This window comes from Prionailurus bengalensis, chromosome E3 (genome assembly GCF_016509475.1).
Source record: "Prionailurus bengalensis isolate Pbe53 chromosome E3, Fcat_Pben_1.1_paternal_pri, whole genome shotgun sequence".
Lineage (NCBI taxonomy): Eukaryota > Metazoa > Chordata > Mammalia > Carnivora > Felidae > Prionailurus > Prionailurus bengalensis.
Window position 1 is genome coordinate 10,438,758 of NC_057357.1, and position 19,854 is coordinate 10,458,611.

Sequence of the window (19,854 nt, forward strand, 5' to 3'; positions counted from 1 at the left end):
ATGACCTTATTCACTGATGTTAACCTTGATCATCTGGTTATGGTCGTGTTTTTCAAGTTTCTCCACTGTAAACCTCTCTATCTTGTTCCCTCTGAAAAAGAAGTCACTATGCACAGCCTGCCCTTAAGCAGTAGGGGGTTATACTGTCCTTGAGGGCAGAATAACTACAGAAATTGTTTGGAATTTTCTGCAGAATGGTCTCTTCTTCCAGATTTATTTAATCACTTATCAGCATGAACTCATGGATATTATACTTTGAGTTGTAACCCAGTACAGGTAACCCCCGTTTTGAAAGTTTACATTAATTACACTGCTTCACTTTTACAAAAGACCTACATCAGTACCTGTTTTCGTTAATTGAAAGAAATCCTAAGAGGATTTTCACTTTTATGGAAAAAGGGGAGAAGTAAAAATAGCATCAGGGGTTGGTTTTGCTGCGAGCCCTGGTAGAGGCAGTGAGTACCCCAAGCAGTCAGAGTGATCCCACCAAGTTCCTTCCCCAATATCTCCACACATCTCAGCATCAACCTTCCATAGCTTGGAACTGTGTCTGTGAGCACCTGTGCTTTGCCTTGATTGACTGTGTTTGCAAGATGTATCCTAAGATAGGGGCACTTGGGTGGCTCAGTCGGTTAAGTGTCCGACTCTTGATTTCAGCTCAGGTCAATCAAGACCCGCATCCGGACCGCATCAGGCTCTGCGCTGGGTGTGGAGCCTGCTTGAGATTCTCTCCCCCCTCTGCCTCCGCCCCTCCCCCCCCATGTTCTCTCTCTCTCTCTCTCTCTCTCTCTCTCTCTCTCTCTCTCTCAAAAAAAAAAAAAAAAATGTATCCTAAGGTAAGAAAAGGTTAAGAGCAGTTAATTTTTTAGGTCTGGAAACACTAAAAAAATGTTTCCATATAAATTAATGGTAATTGCTTCTTCACTTTATTGCATTTCAGTTAATGAGAAATTTCATAGAAACTCTCTACTTTTTTATTTATTTTGAGAGAGTGCAAGAGAGTAGGGGAGAGGCAGAGAGAGAAACCCAAGCAGGCTCCGCCTGTCAGCACAGTGAGCCGGAACTCACAAACCATGAGATCATGGCCTGAGCTGAAGTCAGCCACTGAACTGAGCCACCCAGGTGCCCCCACTCTATTTTTTGATAGCAGGGAAACCTGTACTACTTGATTTTGTTGCTCAAATTCTTCCCATTTTGGCCACCGGGAGAGCTTTCAGTTGGCTCCCATGTCCCTGCGACAGTCCTCTATTTTTGCAGAGGTTTTTCCCACGGTTGTTTGGTTTTGAGCATTCCTAGCACTAGGAGACTCATGGCTTAGCTTGTGTATTTCCTCCCCCAGTCCTCGAAGCAGCCATTTCTCCAAGGACCCCTGGTTCCATTTCACTGGAGAATGGTATTAGGAGCCAAGATCTGGATGCCAGGTGACCTGTGCCTTTTAATGTTTAATATGTGACCACTAGAAAGCTTAAATCTACACTTGTGGCTCTTCTATTTCTGTAGGCCAACACTGTTTTAAGTCTCCTCTATCCTAAAAAAGCCTTCCCTTAATCCCACCTTCTCTCAAATTCGTGACCCAGTTCTCTTCTTCCCTTCCCCATCAAGCTGCTTAAAACAAGAATCAGCAGTCATTGCCTTTACTTCTTCCTCACGTGCTGTTTAATTCCCTGCAGTCTGGCTTCCACCCTAGTCCACTGAGATGGCTTCCTCCAAGGCCACCAAGAATCTCCTAATATTCCTCAGGCCTTTCCTGCTGAGGCTGGGGTTTCACGGCACTGTTGGCACACCTTCTTTGCTGGAAAGCTTTGGCTTCCGTGACCTTTGCTGCTGGTACACACACCCCCACCCCCAGTTCTCTGACCATTTCTACGTTTCCTTGGCAACCTTGTCTAAGCAGCTCCTTTAAGTTTTGGTGTTCCATCCTCTGACCTCCTTTCTGCCAGTCTAGTATTTCCTCCTGGGGCAGACTCCCTCCCTTCCACACCGTCATTGCTACAGAACAAAGTTAATATGCACTAAAGTAGCATCAATGGCCCTCCCTGGTCTGGCCTCCACCCCCTCTCCAGGTGCAGCTCCAGCCGCAGCACCCCTCGGTGGACTAGACCCCCAAAAGCTCTTCCCCTCTGCCTGTATTCCACTTTTTTTCAGCTAAAATGCCAACTCCGCATAAAGAATTCACTGCTCTTTCCTCTGCCTTCTCCATATTGGGTGGATCTTTCGGGTGCGAGCAGAAACACGAACTCTGGCCGGCCAAACAAAAGAAGGGATTTACTAAGTGAGCGCAGAGGTGTCTATTGGCACCTGGGGCTGGGGGGGTGGGGGGGAGCCGAAAGGTGAACGCACAACGGTAGTTGAGATGAGCTTAGAGAAGGGAGTATTTATAAAAGAATGGTCAGAGTTAAGGGAAATCATGAGATGGTGCAGACTCAGGGCTAGTGACAGAACTGCTCGCCGCCCGGCCTGAAGGAACAAAGGAGAGCAACAGAGGAAGGGACCCCGTTAGTGGTCTCTGGATGAGGAAAGCTGCCAACCCACAGCCAGGCAGGCAGGAAACCAAAAAATAAGTACCTGAACTCCTTCTCCTGCCCTTGGATCTCCTACCAGTCCCTTCCATCTGCTGACTCCAACAGGAAGCTAGAGGGTTTTGCGTTCCACCGGGGCCAGCCTCCCAGGACACGGAACAGGGGGGAGAGGTGGAGGGGAGTGGATGCAGAGGGTGACAATCTTCAGCCCAATCATGGAACTGAAGGAAGAGCTTCATAACCAAAAACCAGGTCTGCAAGGTGTCAAACGAGCAGGAGCCAGGGCCAAGGCCTCACAGATTCAGCCGGTAAAGATACAACAAGCACCTTTTGGTTCAGACAGCCGATTACTTACACGGGCAGAAGGAAGATCGGCCGAAGGTGCCTCACGGTCCTTGTTGCACACAACGGAAGGATGGCTGCAGTGAGGGCTGGGGGATCTCCTGTTGCTGAGAAGCCAGTTCTAGATGCAGCCAGGCTATTTTACCGTCTACAGCTCTATTCGGAAGGAGGTGGGGCCGGAAGTCTCAGACCTATCAGAGCCTGGGAGGTGATGGTTCCTGACTCTCCTGTGGGATAAGGTCAGTGGAGATGGCCTTGGGTCGGTGCCTCACAAGCCCCCCATCCTCTCTGGTTCCTGGAGGATCTCCCAGACAGCCTGCAGGTCAAGCCTTCGCCTGTGTGGCCAAGGTGAGTAAGTGCCAGGGGACCAGGACACAGCTGTTCCCCACAGAGGTCTCTCAGGCAGCTCCACAGACCTCAGTGGCACAAGGCTGGGGAGCTTCTCTCTAAAGCACCAGGTCTCAGATGCCTCGGCCCCAGCCACTCTCTCTTCCAATTTTCAAATTCTTGGCAGAGAATTCAGCTGTCCCAGCCTCGGTCTGGAATGGACACCATCAGCTGTCACCAGGGGCAGACTCACCACGGACAGAGAGAGGGAGGCTCTGAGCCACTCCTGTGCGCCCAGCAGCTTTCAGAGATAGGCCACACCCGTCTAGACCCTACTTGCTTCTGCTCTGAAGCAGTGTTATTTCCATCCCAAAGAATGGTGAGGGAAGTCGAGAGAGAGGCCTTTGAAGACAGCGAAGACAGAGTGATTGGCGCGACTCTAACCACAGCCCAGCCTGCACGGCGGAGGCAAGATCTGACCTGACTGGAAGCTGGAGCAGTTTTAAAGACCTGAGTGTAAAGCGGCTTATGTACAGTTGTTAACATTTGCAAATCATCTAAAGAGAAAGACGATATCAAATTTATTATCCTTAAGTTCACAATGACATGGAGAAATCACGTGCGGGAATGTTTCCAGCTTCAGTTAAAAGAGGAAGCAGAAAGTGGGCTTAGGAGGGACCAAGGGAAGCCTATCTTAACCCGTGGACACCCAGGCCTGGTTCTGCTGGTTTATGAGGAGGTGAATAACCCGGCAAAAGGTGAATCAATAGGCCCCTGGCTGTAGGGGAAGAGATTATGGTCCTTTTCTTCCTATCATTAAACGTTTCTAGGAACACACAGGCGTGAAGACCTTCCCACACGGTAAAGAACGTCATCTCTGCACACTGGACCCAGCAGAGCCCCGGCTGGGAAGAGCCCGCGGGCAGGCAGACCAACCAGCAGCCCTACAGCTTGGTGGGCTGCGTGGGGGTGAGGTGGGCAGGCCCGCTGGGCGGGGGCAGCACCAGAGGCAGCGCGTTGCCGCCCTTCTCGTGCCAGCATGTGTCCAGGATGGGGTAGAGCTTGCCCTGGAAGTCAGCCTGGAACGTGTAGAGCGGCCGCAGGTCATCGGGCCGGTCAGCATCAAAGAAGGTGAGCTCGCCACGCTCGTAGTGCAAGTAGACGCCAATGCGGTGGGGGTGGCCGGCCACAGGCAGGGGCACCCGAGGGCAGCCGAAGGCCTCGTACACCCGGCCCTCCTTCAGGCCAATGAGCCACACGCCATTCTCCGGGGACTTGCTCAGCCTGCCCTTGCGACTGGCCGTGCCCTTGATGACCCCCAGGCGCCAGTCGCTCTTGCTGCCCACCACCACCTCCCAGTAGTGACGGCCGCAGGAGAAGCCCCGGCTGGCCAGGACACAAGTACTGTAGTCAAAGCGCTCTGGCTGGCTGGCTCGCCGCTGGGCCAGGAGCCCACACTGCACCACCGTGTTGCCCTTGGAGAGTTCCAGGAGTGGGTGGGCGGTGGCGGGGTCCAGCTTGAGGGACTCCGGGGCTAGGAAAGATCAAAGAAGTGTGTTTTCCAGCTACACAGAAGGCAGCAGACCCTACCCCAGAGGGAGGCCCTGAGCTCCTCAGGAGAGGAACTGCAAAGGCCTCATCCCAGAATCGGAGGGGCCTTCTGAGAAGGGGCACAGAAGAGGCAACCCTGAGGGCTGCTGAATGAACAAACAATGCCTGAACGGTGGGAAAAATGGGGCAGCTGTGAGGGAGGCATTCTGGTAAGGGAAAGGGCACGCACCTGCCTGCCTAAGATGGCGGTGCAGATGGAAGGTCCTGGAAGACGGCCCGTCACTTGTGCACCACAGCTAAACTCCCCAGGAGAATCCTTATCAAGTGCAATTGTTTTGATATCCTACCAGCCCATTCAAGGACAAACTGTCCCAACTGACCTCTGGATTACCTGCCAACTAATCAATTTGCACCAAAACCACACAAACAACATTCACGGACCAGAGATCATCAGGTTTTTTCCTCCCCTCCCCTTTTTGTTTTACAATAAACCCTATTTTTGTCTTTGTTAGATGAAATCAGCTTATCGATTGATCTCCCTTATGTGCTAGTAACAAAGGAATTCATTAAATGTCTTCGTGTTATTTTTTGACAGAGCGATAGCTACCATTTATTAAACACGAAACTATGCACACACATTTGAATGTTTATAAACTACACAGCCCAGCAAGGTGGACTTTAATACCCCCTCCTTGCAGATGAGGAAGCAGACTCAGATTACAGGTTGGATCTTCAGCTAGTAAGGGACAGAGCTGTCTGGTGGAGCCCCAAAGCCATGCTCTCAACACTAACCTATGCAAACACCCTTCCAGTCTTCTGCACCCTAAACTCTGGCACAAGTGACAAACTGCTACCCACCCTGCATGGCAGCCCTCAGGGAAGAGAACGGGTTGGAGCCTTACCCGGCAGAACTTTTCGGAAGAGCCTTTTCCACACAGTCAGCTTGATGTCAGCCTGGTGGAGGCCCGGCTTGAAGGAGATGGGGCTGAAGGCGCCTTCCAGAGGCCGGGCCTGCTGGAGCTCTGCTCTGAGGGTGACAGTCCTACGTGATGACGGGGATGCACACCGCACACCCCAGCCCTTCACCCGTGAGCAAGTCCAACCAGCCAGTCACAGCTCAGGACACTGTGCACTCAAGAGGCCCATCATTTCCTCCCCTCCACCCCACTCTCAGAAGCCCCACCCCTTCCTGGAAGGAGAAACACTGTATCAGTGGTTCTCAAAGGGCATCACCTGGAGGCTTGTCAGAAATGCAAATTTCTCGGGGCCACCCCAGACCTGCTGAAAGCCATTACTAGGGCTCAGTGATGTTTTAAGGAGCCCTCCAGGTGGCTCTGACGCACACTAACATTTGAGGATCGCTTCTCGATATTGGGCGACCCTGGCCCCTGGCCACAGCTGGAGCGGACACCTGCTCCCAATCAGCTACACTGTCCATTCTTTTAAACCAATGCTCCTAACCTGACTATCCCGAAGACCAAAGGAAATTTAAAACAGACAAGGAGATTCCCATAATCAGGATCTGAGGAAGGCTAAGAACTGCATGGCTATTCATTTGTTGGGGCTGGAACATGGATCCAATCCCTTCCCACAACCCATGGTGCAGGATTCGAGGCCCCTCATCCTGGCTCTTGCCCACCTCTCCCACTCATCGCCCATTCTGCCCTGTAGCCTACATTTTACCCCATTCATACTGAGTTCACATTTCTCCCAAGTCTGCACACTTGAGCCTTTCAGATGACCCTTCCCCACTCTGCTTACCTGGCCAACACCTGTCCTCTGCCCTAAGCTCACCCCCTGCCATCTTCGCCAGTCCCGCCCCCCCCCGCCCCGCCCCCAACCTCAGTCACCTCCTCCTGTTATTTCTGTAGCCTGTGTGAACTTCTCTGGTCTTAAGTACCCACAGTGATCAGTGATGTAACCGGAGTTCACCATCCACCTCCCACCAGTCTTTGAGACCCTTAAAGGCAGGGGCATGACCTTCATCTCCCTGTTCCCTGTGCTCAGTACAGAGCCAGATGTGGACAGCTGCTGACAAGGCACTGGTGCAGCTACAGGCAGGAAGTAGGGTAGAGGAGCCACCAGATCCAAGCTGAGAGCTCCCTCCAAGGTTATTACCTGGAGGCCGTGGAGTGATACTTCTGGAAAACAAGACAGGTGGGTTAAGGCATGGGGGAGGCTCTTGGGACCCTGGGGACCTGGGCGTGGGTGACACTCCCTTGTCCACTCACCCGGATGAACTCATAGTGACTCTCATTACTGAACTGCTCGAGCACACGTTCAGCCTGGCCCAGCCGCTCCTGAGTGCCCTTGGCCTGCTCCAGCTGCATGTCCAGGGAGGCCACAAGGCCACGGGTATGACCCTCCAACCCCTCCAGGCAACGGGCCTTCTCCTCATCCACCAGGTGGTGCAGCTCCTGGAACTCGCGACGGATCACCCAGCTGAAGACGTCAGATTCATTCTGGGACGAGAAGGGGCTGGTCACGGCCAGAACCTCAGCCAGAACCGCCTGCCTCCGGCTGACCCCCGTGTCCTCAGGCCCAGGCAGCTTAGGCCTTCCTGGGCTTTTCCAATCCAAGCTGGTTCTAGTACTTGAGTTGCAGGCTGATTTGTGCGCTGTTCACACTGTGCCTGGGCACCCCCCGTGTGGCCACGGGGGACAGCAATACAGGCAGGGGACAGACTGGGCCCCAGCACCCATTTCAAACACAGTGGCTCTGCTTTCTTCGGTCCTAACTATTAAACGTGCAAGTAAGATTTTGCTTCAGTACAGGGTTCCACAACTGGAAAAGGTCTGAAAGGCCCTGGGAGGGCAGACTTCAGAGAGCCAGATTCCCTGTGTAACCCTGAGTTCAGCCTCCCTGTCAGGCTGAGGAAGGTTAACCAAGAGGACCCTCAGGGGACATGGGTCTCCTGCTTCTGTTTCACAACTGCCTGCAGGGCCTGGGCTCCACATGCCTGCAGCCCCAGTGTGCCTGTCATTCAGGAAAAGCAGAAAGCTACCAAGGGCTTCAGGCCTTTCTACACTCTGCTCCAAGCTACTGGGCAGGCTCCACAGACTGTCAAGGTCAAGCAGACACGGCGAGTCAGGCGTTGGGGGGGGTGGGGGGTGGGGGCAAGAGAGTCATGCCCACACTTTGAGCTGTTTACATCTGGTACTTAGGTTCTGTGTTATCTCAGTCCCAAGGACAAGAGGGACACAGCCAATTTGGACAGAGTCCTGACAACTGAGTTGATTCCCCTGAGGGGATTTGCCCTTTCCCCACTCCGCCGTGCAATGCTTTGAATTCTGGCTTTATATGAAAGCATGGGTTTCTGTAAAGGACAAATCACAACCGGGCTCTGCAGGAAAGGGAAGGTGACCAGCCCCAGGGTTAAGGGGACAGAGGGAAAGGGCACTCACGACAATCCGGGTCCTGTTGTTCACCAGCTTGGCAATATGCTCATCCACCTTCTTCTGCTCCTGCTTCAGGTCAGAGATGAGAGCCGCTAGCTCCTCCTGGAGGCAACGTACCACGGCCTCATGAGTAGCTGACCCCTGCACACTTTCAGCTCCTTGGGGCCAGCCCTGGGCTTCACCCATCCAGGGGACATCCCAGTGGCCACAAGCACTCCCAGTGGAACCAGGGAAAGGGCTACCCGGGTACTCTTGACTCCAAAACAGGTGAAATTATTCAAGAATATTCCACATCGAGGGCAGGAATTACCCAGACAGAAAAGGATCTCCAGGTCATTCCTCTGCAGGACATGGAGACAGACCCTAAACGTTGTTACAACTACCTGGAAGTCACCACACAACATCCAAGGGGGGGCGATGACCGGTCTGAAGCCCACACTCCCTGAACAGAACGCTGGATGACCACATAAACTGTCTGGTCACCAGCAGATCTAGAATCAGTGGGCATGTGATCAAGAGCATCACAAAAAGGCTGACTCCAAGTGAGGCCAATGGTGCATACAGTAGCCCAGGTTATACCTGGGGATTCCCCAATCCCTATAAAGACCTGACTCAATCGCTGGCAGGTTTGAGCCTCCCCAGGCTGAAGTAAACACACTTCTCCTGGCCTTCCTGGCCCCAAATCTGACGGAGTCTTAAAGATTCAACCAGGACCACCTAGACTCCCATCCAGCTGCACTACTCAAGTGGTACTGGTTTGTGCCCATGGAGCGTACAAGTCTTTGGCTTAGACAGTTCCCAAGCAGAAGTCAGCAGCAAGAGGGGTGCCTGGCTGGCTCGGTTGGAAGAGCAGGCAACTGATGATCACAGGGTTGTGACTTCAAGCCCCACATTGGGTATAGAGATTACCAAAAATATATAAATAAACTTAAGGAAAAGAAAAAAAGAAATCAGCCGCAAGAGGCTTTCAGGAAAGGAGCAGAGTAAAGAATAAAACTAGTGTAGGGATAAATGGACACAGAGTCTTGCTCTGGAAAACAAGACATCAAAAGATCTCATAACAGCCCGAGAACGAAATTCCAGTAGGAACTCTCCTGAGGCAGAGAGAGATGGGATTAGTTCTTTTCGTCAACTGGGTCACAGTGAGAGTAAACAGAAACACACAAATAAATAATCTCAAGATCTCAATCAACAGGAGGACAACAGGCATGCATAAAAGGGATCTAATAAAGGAACATAATTTAGTGGCATCACAGCAAAGAGCCTTGGGATCACAAACAGCCACATCCAAAACCAGGACTCAAGCCGTCCCCGGCTCCAAGCCAGAAATGATGAGCGAGCTCCTGTGTGTCTCCTTCTCTCCAGGGCTAATAAAACACAGGCTCTCGATCTCGCTGCACTGCAATCTGGCTTCCTCCTCCCACACTCCACTGAAACGACTCTTGCCAAGATAATCAATTCTTACTGCTAAACCTAACAGACTCTTTCCAATCCTCAGCAGGCATTTCACACAAGTGATCTTGTTCTCATTAAAACGCTCTGTCCTGATCTCCAGGAGGTCGTATTCAGCCAGTGTTCCTGTTCCCTCTGCTGATTCTTTCTGTCCTTTTTTGGGGTTCTTTCTCTACCCAAATCTTAAACCCTGGTGTCCTTTGGGGGCATCGTCCGTATCTTCCCTATCACTCTGAAGACTCTCCTGATTGGTCTTCTCCACTCCCGTAGCCTCAATTACCACCCATATGTAATTCTCCCAATCTTTTATCCCCAGCCTCAGTCTCCAGTCTACCCCCCAGCAGTGTTTGGACCACATCACCACTCTGCTTAAAACCCTCCAGAGACCCCACCATGATGGTGCTCTGAATAAACTACAGATCCCTTCACATTTCACAGAAGCCTTTGCAAGACCTGGCTCCTGCTTACCTCTCTCCAGAGCTTGACAGAACAACTTATAATTCTTCAAATATGTCTCCTGATCTTTTGCAGGGCTGTCTTTATACATGGAATGCTTTCCTCCCCTTTTTTTCCTACCACGTCCTCCTTGTGGTTCAGATCTTGGTTTAGCAGTCCACTTCCTCCAGAGAACCTTCCTTGACTACCTGAGAGCATGCAGGAGCTACAGTCCAGATGGCCTCACGATTGCCTGTATTTAACCTTGATGGTAGCACCCAACACATGGGGACCGTCAGACTCCCAGATTGTGAGCTCCCCGGGGCAGGCCAAACCACTTGCCCACTATTGTACCATGTGCTCTAGCATATCTAGCACAGGTTAAATGCCAAGCACACGTCTGTGGGTCAGAGGGTCTGGTGGATGGCCTGGCTGGTCCTGTGCACATTTCATACTTGTCTCCCAGGGTTCCAAGAGCAAAGAAACGCTGCTCACTCAGCCAGGAAATCCCAGGAACAGTGACAGGGGACCCCTCTGCCTTCGTATCTGGATGCTCTTTCTTTTTCCCCACCCCTATCACCTGTATTTTGTCATTCCTTACCTTTACTCTCCCTTCCTCCCGAACACTCTGCCAGGTGCCCTATAACAATTCACTTTCCAGGATCCTTCCTGCCTCTTTTTTGATCTGTTGGCAGTGGAAAGAAAACTGGCCAGTTTGTGTCCTACCTCTGCCACCGACAAGCTGTATGACCTTGGGTTAAGACCCTTGGCTTCTCTGAGCCTGTTCCCTCATTTGTAAAATATAGTGAGAACCCCACCTTTCATAAATCTTAGATCAGCGTTATTCATCTTAAATAATGACGTGCTAAATCTAAGTTCATGAGGGCAGGAATCCACTGTTTCCACAAATACATTTTGAGCTTTTACTACATGCTAGTCATGGCTCTAGGCATGAAAATACCCAAGGAAACAAAGTGCTTTCCCTCATGTGGAGTCTGGGAGAGCACTCAAAAAATGGAAGAAAGCTGCGAAGAAAAACCGAGCGAGGGAAGGGGCTAGCACTCGACAAGGACTCTCCATCATGCCTGTCTGCGGTGCCCAGCACCTGGAGATTGGAGCTGCTGAGAACACACTCTACAGAGTTCAGCTCCAGGACAGGGCTGCAGGGCGCCGGCATCCTGGCCTGGGACCCTTCTGTGCCAGGCGATGGCGCCAGAGAGCGCAGGAGCTGGGCTCCTTGGGCGCGCCCCGCGCCCCCCACCCCCACCCGCAGCAGCCTCGCAGCCCACCTTCATGCGGCTGTAGACGGTGGAGACAGGCGTGACGCGGTGGTGCTGGTGGGAGCCCAGCAGGCCGCAGAGGCCGCAGATGAGCTCCTGGTCCCTCTCACAGAAGAGGCTGAGCGGGTTCCGGTGGTGCTGGCAGACCTTGGGCTCCGGGTCCCCGGGGAGCTGTAGAGCTTCGATCACCCGCGCCAGAGAGACGTTGGGCGGGGAGCTGCTGCTATCCACCTCCTGCCGGCACACTGGGCAGCGGAGCTCCGAGTCCAGGTGGTGGGACAGGTTCACCAGGCAGCCCTTGCAGTAGGAGTGGCCGCACTGCAGCATCATGGGCTCCTTGAAGACCTCCAGGCAGATAGGGCACTGAAGGCGGTCCTCCAGCTCCGGCACGCTCACCTGCCACGCCATCCACGGTGCCGGCTAGAACACAGGGCAGCTTTCTCAAGTCTGCTCCCTCCACACTGTGCCCCCAATCCCCCTGCCAAGTGCCTTAGGGTCTCCAGTCCTGGATTCCAATCCCAATGCCTATGACCTTGGGCCTATTTCCTATCTTTATTTTCTTTTTAATTTATTTTTGAGATCATGACCTGAGCCAAAGTTGGACACTTAACCAACTGAGCCACCCAGGTGCCCCTTTCCTATCTTTAAAATAAAGGGCTTAATTGGGGGGGAATCACTTGTAGATATAGGATTCTACATTTTTCACCCCAATTTGTAGGTAAACGCAAAAGGGGCCGTCTGCTGGGTCATCTGGAGTGACACCAACAATGTGCCCTCCAGCCGCAGTAGGCGTACTGACTCAGAACTGGACAGCAAAAACAAGCAAAGGTCCTTCCCACCTTCTAGATCAGTCCTCAAAACTGGCGAGCAACTGTTGGAAGCACAATTACAACCGATTCCTGCGTCAGCCCCTCACACATATTCAGTGAGCCCCAGAAATCTGCATTTACAATAGCACCCTCCCTCCCCAAGGTCATTCTAAAGCAGAGAGTGCTGTCTTAACAACACTGTTCTGGAGAGTCGGAGACCGAGGAGGGTAGCCTCCTAAATTCGCACCCACTCCCTATGCAAGATGATCGGCACTGAGAGAGGACAAGCACCAGGTACAAGTTGGCCACGGACCCAGGAAGGGCCCCCACAACGAACTACCTGCTTTCTCACAATCCACTGAGACGTTCGCTGGATCTGCTCTACCTTCTCTTCTCCCCAGGTTGGGACAGAGGCACTAAGAGATGTGGGGATTGTAGCTGACCGCCTGCTCCACCCTTTGTCTCTGCCCCTTTCCTCCTCCCCTTTCCCAGCAACACTCCTACGTCCTCAAGGTCACCCAGAATCAGGTGGAAACTGGGCCACATCACGAGACGGAGGAGGCAGCCTCCTTCAGCTGGCAACGTTGATAATTCCAACATTCAGGCGCTCACCTTGGCCACGCTTCGGGGAAGCGGGGGAGACAGAGGACTGGTCCCCCAGCCACACCTTACAGACCCCAAACAGGAGTGGATTCATGTTTTGACACACTCTTTCTGAATCTATTTTTTTGAAGACATTTTTATTTATTCAACTTCTTGAGACAGGACCTCTATAAAGTACGCATATCTTAACTATACACTTAATGTACACATTTCACACATTTACTCACCCTCGAGATCAACACACAGAATGTTTCCAGCACCCGGAAGACACTATGTGCTCTCCAGTCAGAAGCCCCTGGCAAGGATAGCTATTCCCCTAACTCTTGTCATCGTAGATTTATATAGCTTTATTTTGACATTCAAATAAACAGAATTATCTAGGTTGTGCTCTTTCGTGTCTCACTTCCAATACAATTGAATACCATTAATACCATTACTCAATACCATTGAATTGGGAACCTTTTTATACAAAGCCTTTCAAAGGTTTAGGAGTTCAATGGCTTTTTTTTTTTTTAAAGCTAATTTACTTATTTTGAGAGAGTGTGCACATGCAAATAGGGGAGGGGCAGAAAGAGAGAGGAAGAGAGAGAATCCCAAGCAGGCTCCACGCTGTCAGCACAAAGCCCAATGTGGGGCTCGAGCCCACCAACCGTGAGATCATGACCTGAACCTGAAGTCAAGAGTCAGATACTTCACCGACTGAGCCACCCAGGTGTCCGTAACGACATTTCTTTATGCAGTTAATAAATATTACAGTCAGAAAATGCTACGCATATCATGGAGGTGGGATAAAAAAATTACTGATTTGAAAAGGAAGAGATGGAAGCAGGTCTCCAGGAGTGTTAAGAAACAAGGAGCTCAAGGGGCGCCTGGGTGGCTCAGCTGGTTGAGCGTCTGACTACTGATTTCAGTTCAGGACATGATCTCATGGTTCATGAGTTCAAGTCCCGAGTCAGGCTCTGTCTGTGCTCAGTGTAGAGCCTGCTCGAGATTCTCTCTCTCTCAAAATAAATAAACACTAAAAAAAAGAAAGGAAAGAACCAAGGAGCTCTAGACCAGTAAGACACAACTCGCAGAGACCTAAGCATCCCTGTCTGCCAGTAGGGGCCATCTCTACCCCATGACAAGCAAGACCAAAGTCTGGCACAGGCATGTTGAAGGCTAATTTGATTTGTTAATTCAACAAACATTTATGGAGCACCTGATACGTGTCAAGCAGCAAGCTGAGCATTAGGGAAACATCAGGGAACAAGACAGATGAGGTTTTTGTCCTTTCAAAATTTGTAATATAACCGTAGTAGGAGTGAGGTAGGATCATCAACAAGAAAACATCATCGTATTTAATGTGACGCAGGAAGGAAACAATGTGCTGAGAAAGAATGGCAGGAGGGAATAGGTTGTTTGAGGGACAGAAAGGCCACAAACAAGGACGGGAGAGAGGCCTCTGCAAGCGGAGTGTGGCCCCCTGGCCAATTCCCAGCAAGGATGTGGGCACCTCAGGTGCAGAGCCGCAAGGATCTAGGTTTACCAACATGAATGAGCTTTAGATTCTTTAGAAAGGGGCAGCACAGTGTCTTTGAGGATGGATGGTTGAGACCCGAAGGATACAACGTGCCAACTGCCTGAAAAACTACAAGAGGGCAGACCAGGCCTGGGCAGCAAATGCAAAGGCTCTGAGGCTAGAAAGAGCCCAGTATTTAGGAGATACACTAGAGAAAATCTAAGTAGCTGGAGTGTAGTGAGAGGGAACACCAGGAGAACAGGTCAGAGGGGCTGGCAGAGAGGGCCCTGGAGCAGGGCAAAGGTTCAGACTGAATTTCAAGGGCAGTGGGAGCTATAGGAGGATTTTAAGGCAAAGGAGTATCATCTGACATATTTTTAAAAGACCACTCCGGCCACTTGTAGATAATGGATCAGAGTAACTTCAGCGCCTGAGTGGATGGATTGTGAAGGCTGATAAGGAAAAGATCAAGGTAAAATGTACCTGGGAAATCTAGAGTCAGATGCCCAAGGACACCTGAGTAGCAGTGGTCTGCAGACTTCAGCAAACAACAGAATTACTCGGGGTGCTTGTGAAAATACAGACTTCTGGGCTCTAGCCTGAGTTTCTGATTCAGGAGCACAGGGATAGGCTCAGGAATTTGCATCTTTAACAAGTTTCCAGACAACACTGCTGCTGGTCTGGGGACTACACTTTAAGAACCACCAAAAAAGGCAATTGAGCACAGGAGCCTGGAGGTCTAGTGTGCAGGGGAGGCCTTAGGCTGGCCAGGTATATACCACCTGTTTACATCACATATTTAAACTTGTGGGAATGGCTGGGATCTCTCTGGGATTAGAACAGAGAAGGGCTGGGGCGCCTGGGTGACTCAGTCGGTTAAGTTCCGGACTTTGGCTCAGGTCACAATCGCACAGTTCATGGGTTTGAGCCCCACACACAACTCTGTACTGACAACTCAGAGCCTGGAGCCTGCTTCGGATCCTGTCTCCTTCTCTCTCTCCCAAAAGTAAATAAACATTAAAAAATAAGAAGAACAGAGAAGGGCTGGGGCACCTGAGTGGTTCAGTCAGTTAAGCATCTGCCTTTGGCTCAGGTCATGATTTCACGGTCATGAGTTCGAGGCCCACATCAGACTCTTTGCTGATTCAGATCAGACTCTCTGCTGAGCAGAGCCTGATTCAGATCCTCTGTCCCCCACCCCCTCCCCCTCCCCAGCTTGTGTGCTCTCTCACACATTCTCTCTCAAAATCAAAAGAAAAAAAAAACTTAAAAACAGGGAAGGGCAAGGGTCCAAGGATAGGGCCCTGAGGTTGTTAGTGTATACAGGTCAAGAAGATGACTGAGAAGAGACAGCCAGACAGACAGGAAGAAAATCAGAATATGGAAGCAGATCCATTTGACCCTGAACACTAGAGAACTTTCTCAGGCAAGAATCAGGAAGACTGAGAAGATTCGGCATGCTGTTGCGAACTCCAATGTGTCGAAAGGCCACGAACAAGGACGGGAGAGAGGCCTCTGTGAATGGAGTGTGGCCCCCTGGCCAATTTTCAGCAAGGATGTGGGGACCTCAGGTGTAGAGCCGCAAGGATCTAGGTTTACCAACATGGATGAGCTTTAGATTCTTCCCCGGAGCCTGTATTAAGGCTGAGGCCTTGAGTTTAGTTCATTGAGACTGGCTGGTGTCTCTGACCTACAAAATTTATGACAAATACATGAAATCATAAATATCTGTGGCTCAGAACAGCTAAATCTGTAGTAATCGATGGTGACAATAGGAAACTGATACAGAAGAGGACAAAACGCATTTAAAGAGGAACCAATTTCATCAAATGCTGACAAGAATCCAGGAATCTGAGGACACAGGACTATCTTATGGATTTAACATGAAGTGCAGTCTTGGTGACATGGAGCAGGGGAAAGTGGTACTGCGGTGGGTTGAAGAAAAAAGAGAGGATAAGGAAGTAGAGACAAAATAATTGAAAAACGCTCTATAGCAACTTAAAAAAATTTTTTTTAGTTTTTTTTAACGTTTATTTATTTTTGAGACAGAGAGAGACAGCATGAACGGGGGAGGGTCAGAGAGAGGGAGACACAGAATCTGAAACAGGCTCCAGGCTCTGAGCTGTCAGCACACAGCCCGACGCGGGGCTCGAACTCACGGACTGCGAGATCGTGACCTGAGCCAAAGTCGGACGCTTAACCGACTGAGCCACCCAGGCGTCCCCCCCAAAAAATTTTTTAATGCTTATTTTTGAGAGAGAGAGAGAGAGAGAGAGGAAAGAGTGCGAGCAGGGAAGGGGCAGAGAGAGGGAGACACAGACTCTAAAGCAGGCTCCAGGCTCTGAGCTGTCAGCACAGAGGCCCACACGGGGCTCAAACCCACAAATGGTGAGATCATGACCTGAGCCAAGCAAAGTCCGACGCTTAACCAACTGGCCACCCAGGCACCCCAACAACTCTTTTTGAGAAGTCGAGAAGACTAGGCATGGGACCACCTGCAGCAGGAGTGAGATGTGGGACAAAGGTGGGGGTGATTTTAGGAAACATAGAAGCTGAAGAAATGATCCAATAGTCAAGGCATGATGGGTGCAGGAAAGAGGGGCCACCTCTCAAATCCTGGAGTGGGCAAGAGCTGCAGGCCCCAGGGAAAAAGCAGGAGGGGGTGACGTCAAGGGCCATTCGTGCTTTGCACCCCCCGCCCCCACCACCGGGGAGCAGGTATGGATTCTGTGGATTTAGTGACCGCAACGTGAAGGACAACATTGCCTTGTTCTCTGACGAACGAGGCAGTTTGACTTGAAAGGCCTGTCTGCGTCTACATTTCTCTAGCACGAAAAGGTTGAGGAAAATTGAAAAAGTGGAGGTAACCCACTTAGCAAGGCCGCACACTTCCGGCAGCAGGCGGTTTCTGGAACTCCGTCCTCCCCAGCCTGCTCCCGCCTCGAGTCCCACCACAAGCCCCACCCCACCCACCAAGTCCCGAGCCACTGCCAGTCCCGACCACCCGCGTGGCCCATCTCCCGCGCCATCCCACGCGCGCCCCCGGCGCCCCGTCTTGCCACAGGCGTCCCCTTCACGCGCCTCCTCCTGATCCACTTCTCCCCGCCAAGGGGCTCCATCTCTCCCAGCGCGGCACTGCCCCATTTTCCATCACGCTCGCACACATCCGGCTCCGGGAGTCCCTGTCACGTGCCCATCAAGTTCCGCGCATGCCCTCCACCTGCCCGGTCACGCCCCACGCGTCACTTTCACGAGCCTGGTCCCGCCCCGCGTGTTCCCGCCACGTGCCCCATCAGGCGCCACACTGCCCCATCACGTGTCGCACGTCCCATCACGTGATCCACCACGCACCACCGGAGGCGCCAGGGCAGTTGGCAGCTGCTGGTGCGAAACGTTGAGCGCCTCCTCGCGGCCCCCGGACGCCACCGGCGGGAGTGGGCGGCGGGGTATAAAGGGGGTGGCTGGGCCACCGCCAGGTGGAGAACGAGGGGTTGAGGGCTCGTGCGCGTCGGCAGGCCACGTGGCGATGGGGGGCAGCGCGCGGAACCCGGGGGCCCTGCAAGGGGACAACGCTTCCGGCCAGGTGAGAGGCTGGGCTTTGGGGAGCCACGGGCAGGGGGTGCCGGAGTCGGGGTGCAGGCGGGGCGCTCTGAGGTTTTGTGTTTCTCCCCGCAAGTCTCCATACCAGAGGTTAAGTCGGAGGATGCGGGACATTTCCGGGGACCGGGGCGTGTTGAAGGATGTCATCCGAGAGGGTGCTGGAGAGCTGGTGACACCCGATGCTTCCGTGCTAGGTACCGTCATCTGCCACCCAGCAGGAGATGTGAAAGTACCGGTCATCAAGTGTTTTCTGCTTTATACCTAGAAAGGTGGGAGGGAAGGCTAGGTTTAAAACACACACAAAAGAAGGGTAGACCCCGCTCGCTTTATTACAGTTCGGGCTTTTAAGGGAAAGCGAGGGAACCCATCTTCCCTTTGCATGAGGCCAGTGTAAACAAGGGACATTCTGAGGCCCTTGAACCTCACAACCACGCTCTTGAATCTCACAGCCAAAGGGCAGGCATCTAAATGTTGACCAAAGATTTTCCTATCACTGTGGGTGGGAGGCGACTTGAGCACATCAAATTCCCTTTTTTTTTGTGACAGAGAATTGATATGGAGGGGTGTATGTTCTTGATTTTCCTTGTATTTTTTTTTCCTGTCCTAGTGAAATATTCTGGATATCTGGAGCACATGGACAAGCCTTTTGATTCTAACTGCTTTAGGAAAACTCCTCGCTTGATGAAACTTGGAGAGGGTAAGTTGAGATTAGCAACTACAAAAGGAGGAATTGTTTGGGGAAACTGTTCAGAGCATGGAGTCCTTGAGTTGGTTTTTCTGAGATCGGGCTTTGCTACACCAATCATGGTCTTGTCCGCATTTCCCCCTGAGGCCTAGGTACTTGGGAGACCTGGCAAGGTTACCTTTGCATCCCAAGAACTATTGGGCTTGTTCATTTGTCAGCTGGACACTTAATCAAGCAAGGGTTTAGTATCCATAATTCATGCTGGAAAGAGAAGAGATACTCAGATGATTAGAATATCTCCACTAACGTGGTGGAAGAGATTGATTGCATTCACAGAATTGGATGAGGTCCTGGGAGGTATAAGTAGTGTTGCGGGAGTGTTTAATGAAGCCACAATTGATTCCAGCTGGGAAGATCAGGGAAGGCTTCATGAAGGAGGGGGTATGTAAAATGAGCCCTGAAGTTTGAGTAAGATTTCAGTCAGGGTAGAAGCTGGGTGTGGGGTGAGGAAGCAGGAACTTCCTTGCAGGAAGAAGGAACACGAGCAGTGATGTAGAGGCCACGGAAGTCTTGTTGGCAACGGTGGGGGTGGCGGGGAAACACAACTGAAAAGTGAGTTGGGACCACAGTGCAGAACACTCGGAGTCTGTTGTGGAAAGATCTGGACTTTAGGAAGAAAGAAATTGATAACCTTGGATTAGGATGCTGGGCGAGCTTCAGATTCTTTGTCCCTTCTTCCAGATATTACACTTTGGGGCATGGAGCTGGGTCTTCTGAGCATGCGGAGAGGAGAGCTGGCCAGGTTTCTGTTCAAACCAGCCTATGCCTATGGAACGCTGGGCTGCCCTCCCTTGATCCCCCCAAACACTACTGTCCTGTTCGAGATTGAGCTGCTTGACTTCCTGGACTCCGCTGAGTCAGACAAGTTTTGTGCCCTTTCAGCTGTAAGTTGTGGAGCACAGATATCCATACTAACAGATAGCATGCACTAGTGTGTTTGGTAATTCCCCTACCTCGATCGTGATAGTCTGCCGCATGTCCCACCACAAGGCTCCTGTGTGGCGGTGGTAGTGGCGGCGGAGGAGCTCCCCCGCTTCCTGGTACACCTCTGAGTATGGGCAGATGTTCTAGGCCAATGCTGGGCCTTGGGTTTGTTCTGGACCCGCAGTTTGAGGTGATTTTTTTTAGTCATCATTTGCCTCGTTTTCCCTGCAAGACCATGAACATTGGCTTCTCAACATTAAGTTGGGTTTCTAACAAGTCAAGCATCGGTAGTGATCAGCTAGGGTGAAATATGGTTTCTTGGCCAACCCCGGATACTTGATAGCAGAAGAGAGTATTAACTAGATGGA

The 19,854-nt window shown here is 51.6% G+C and overlaps 2 protein-coding genes across 4 annotated transcripts in view; one reads left to right on the top strand and one right to left on the bottom strand.

Moving 5' to 3' along the window:
• Positions 1 to 3,746: 3,746 nt before the first annotated feature.
• On the bottom strand, positions 3,747 to 12,604 carry TRIM50 (tripartite motif containing 50). The gene is made up of 7 exons (XM_043559843.1): positions 12,454 to 12,604; positions 11,314 to 11,724; positions 8,144 to 8,239; positions 6,971 to 7,201; positions 6,858 to 6,880; positions 5,642 to 5,766; positions 3,747 to 4,722 (listed from the first exon to the last, which is right to left on the bottom strand). The coding sequence occupies exons 2-7, from the start codon at positions 11,710 to 11,712 to the stop codon at positions 4,133 to 4,135; spliced, it is 1,464 nt and encodes a 487-aa protein (XP_043415778.1). The 5' UTR covers positions 11,713 to 11,724; positions 12,454 to 12,604; the 3' UTR covers positions 3,747 to 4,132.
• A 5,076-nt stretch (positions 12,605 to 17,680) lies between these two features.
• Positions 17,681 to 19,854, top strand: part of FKBP6 (FKBP prolyl isomerase family member 6 (inactive)) — a 28,398-nt gene continuing 26,224 nt past the window's right edge. For 2 of the 3 annotated variants that reach the window (XM_043559845.1, XM_043559844.1), the window contains exons 1-4: positions 17,701 to 17,800; positions 17,894 to 18,011; positions 18,425 to 18,514; positions 19,244 to 19,446. In XM_043559845.1, the coding sequence (XP_043415780.1) occupies positions 17,744 to 17,800; positions 17,894 to 18,011; positions 18,425 to 18,514; positions 19,244 to 19,446 (468 nt within the window). In that variant the 5' untranslated portion in view covers positions 17,701 to 17,743. Of the gene's footprint in view, positions 17,801 to 17,893; positions 18,012 to 18,424; positions 18,515 to 19,243; positions 19,447 to 19,854 lie in introns of all 3 variants that reach the window. The other variant, XM_043559846.1, reaches the window with a different exon arrangement.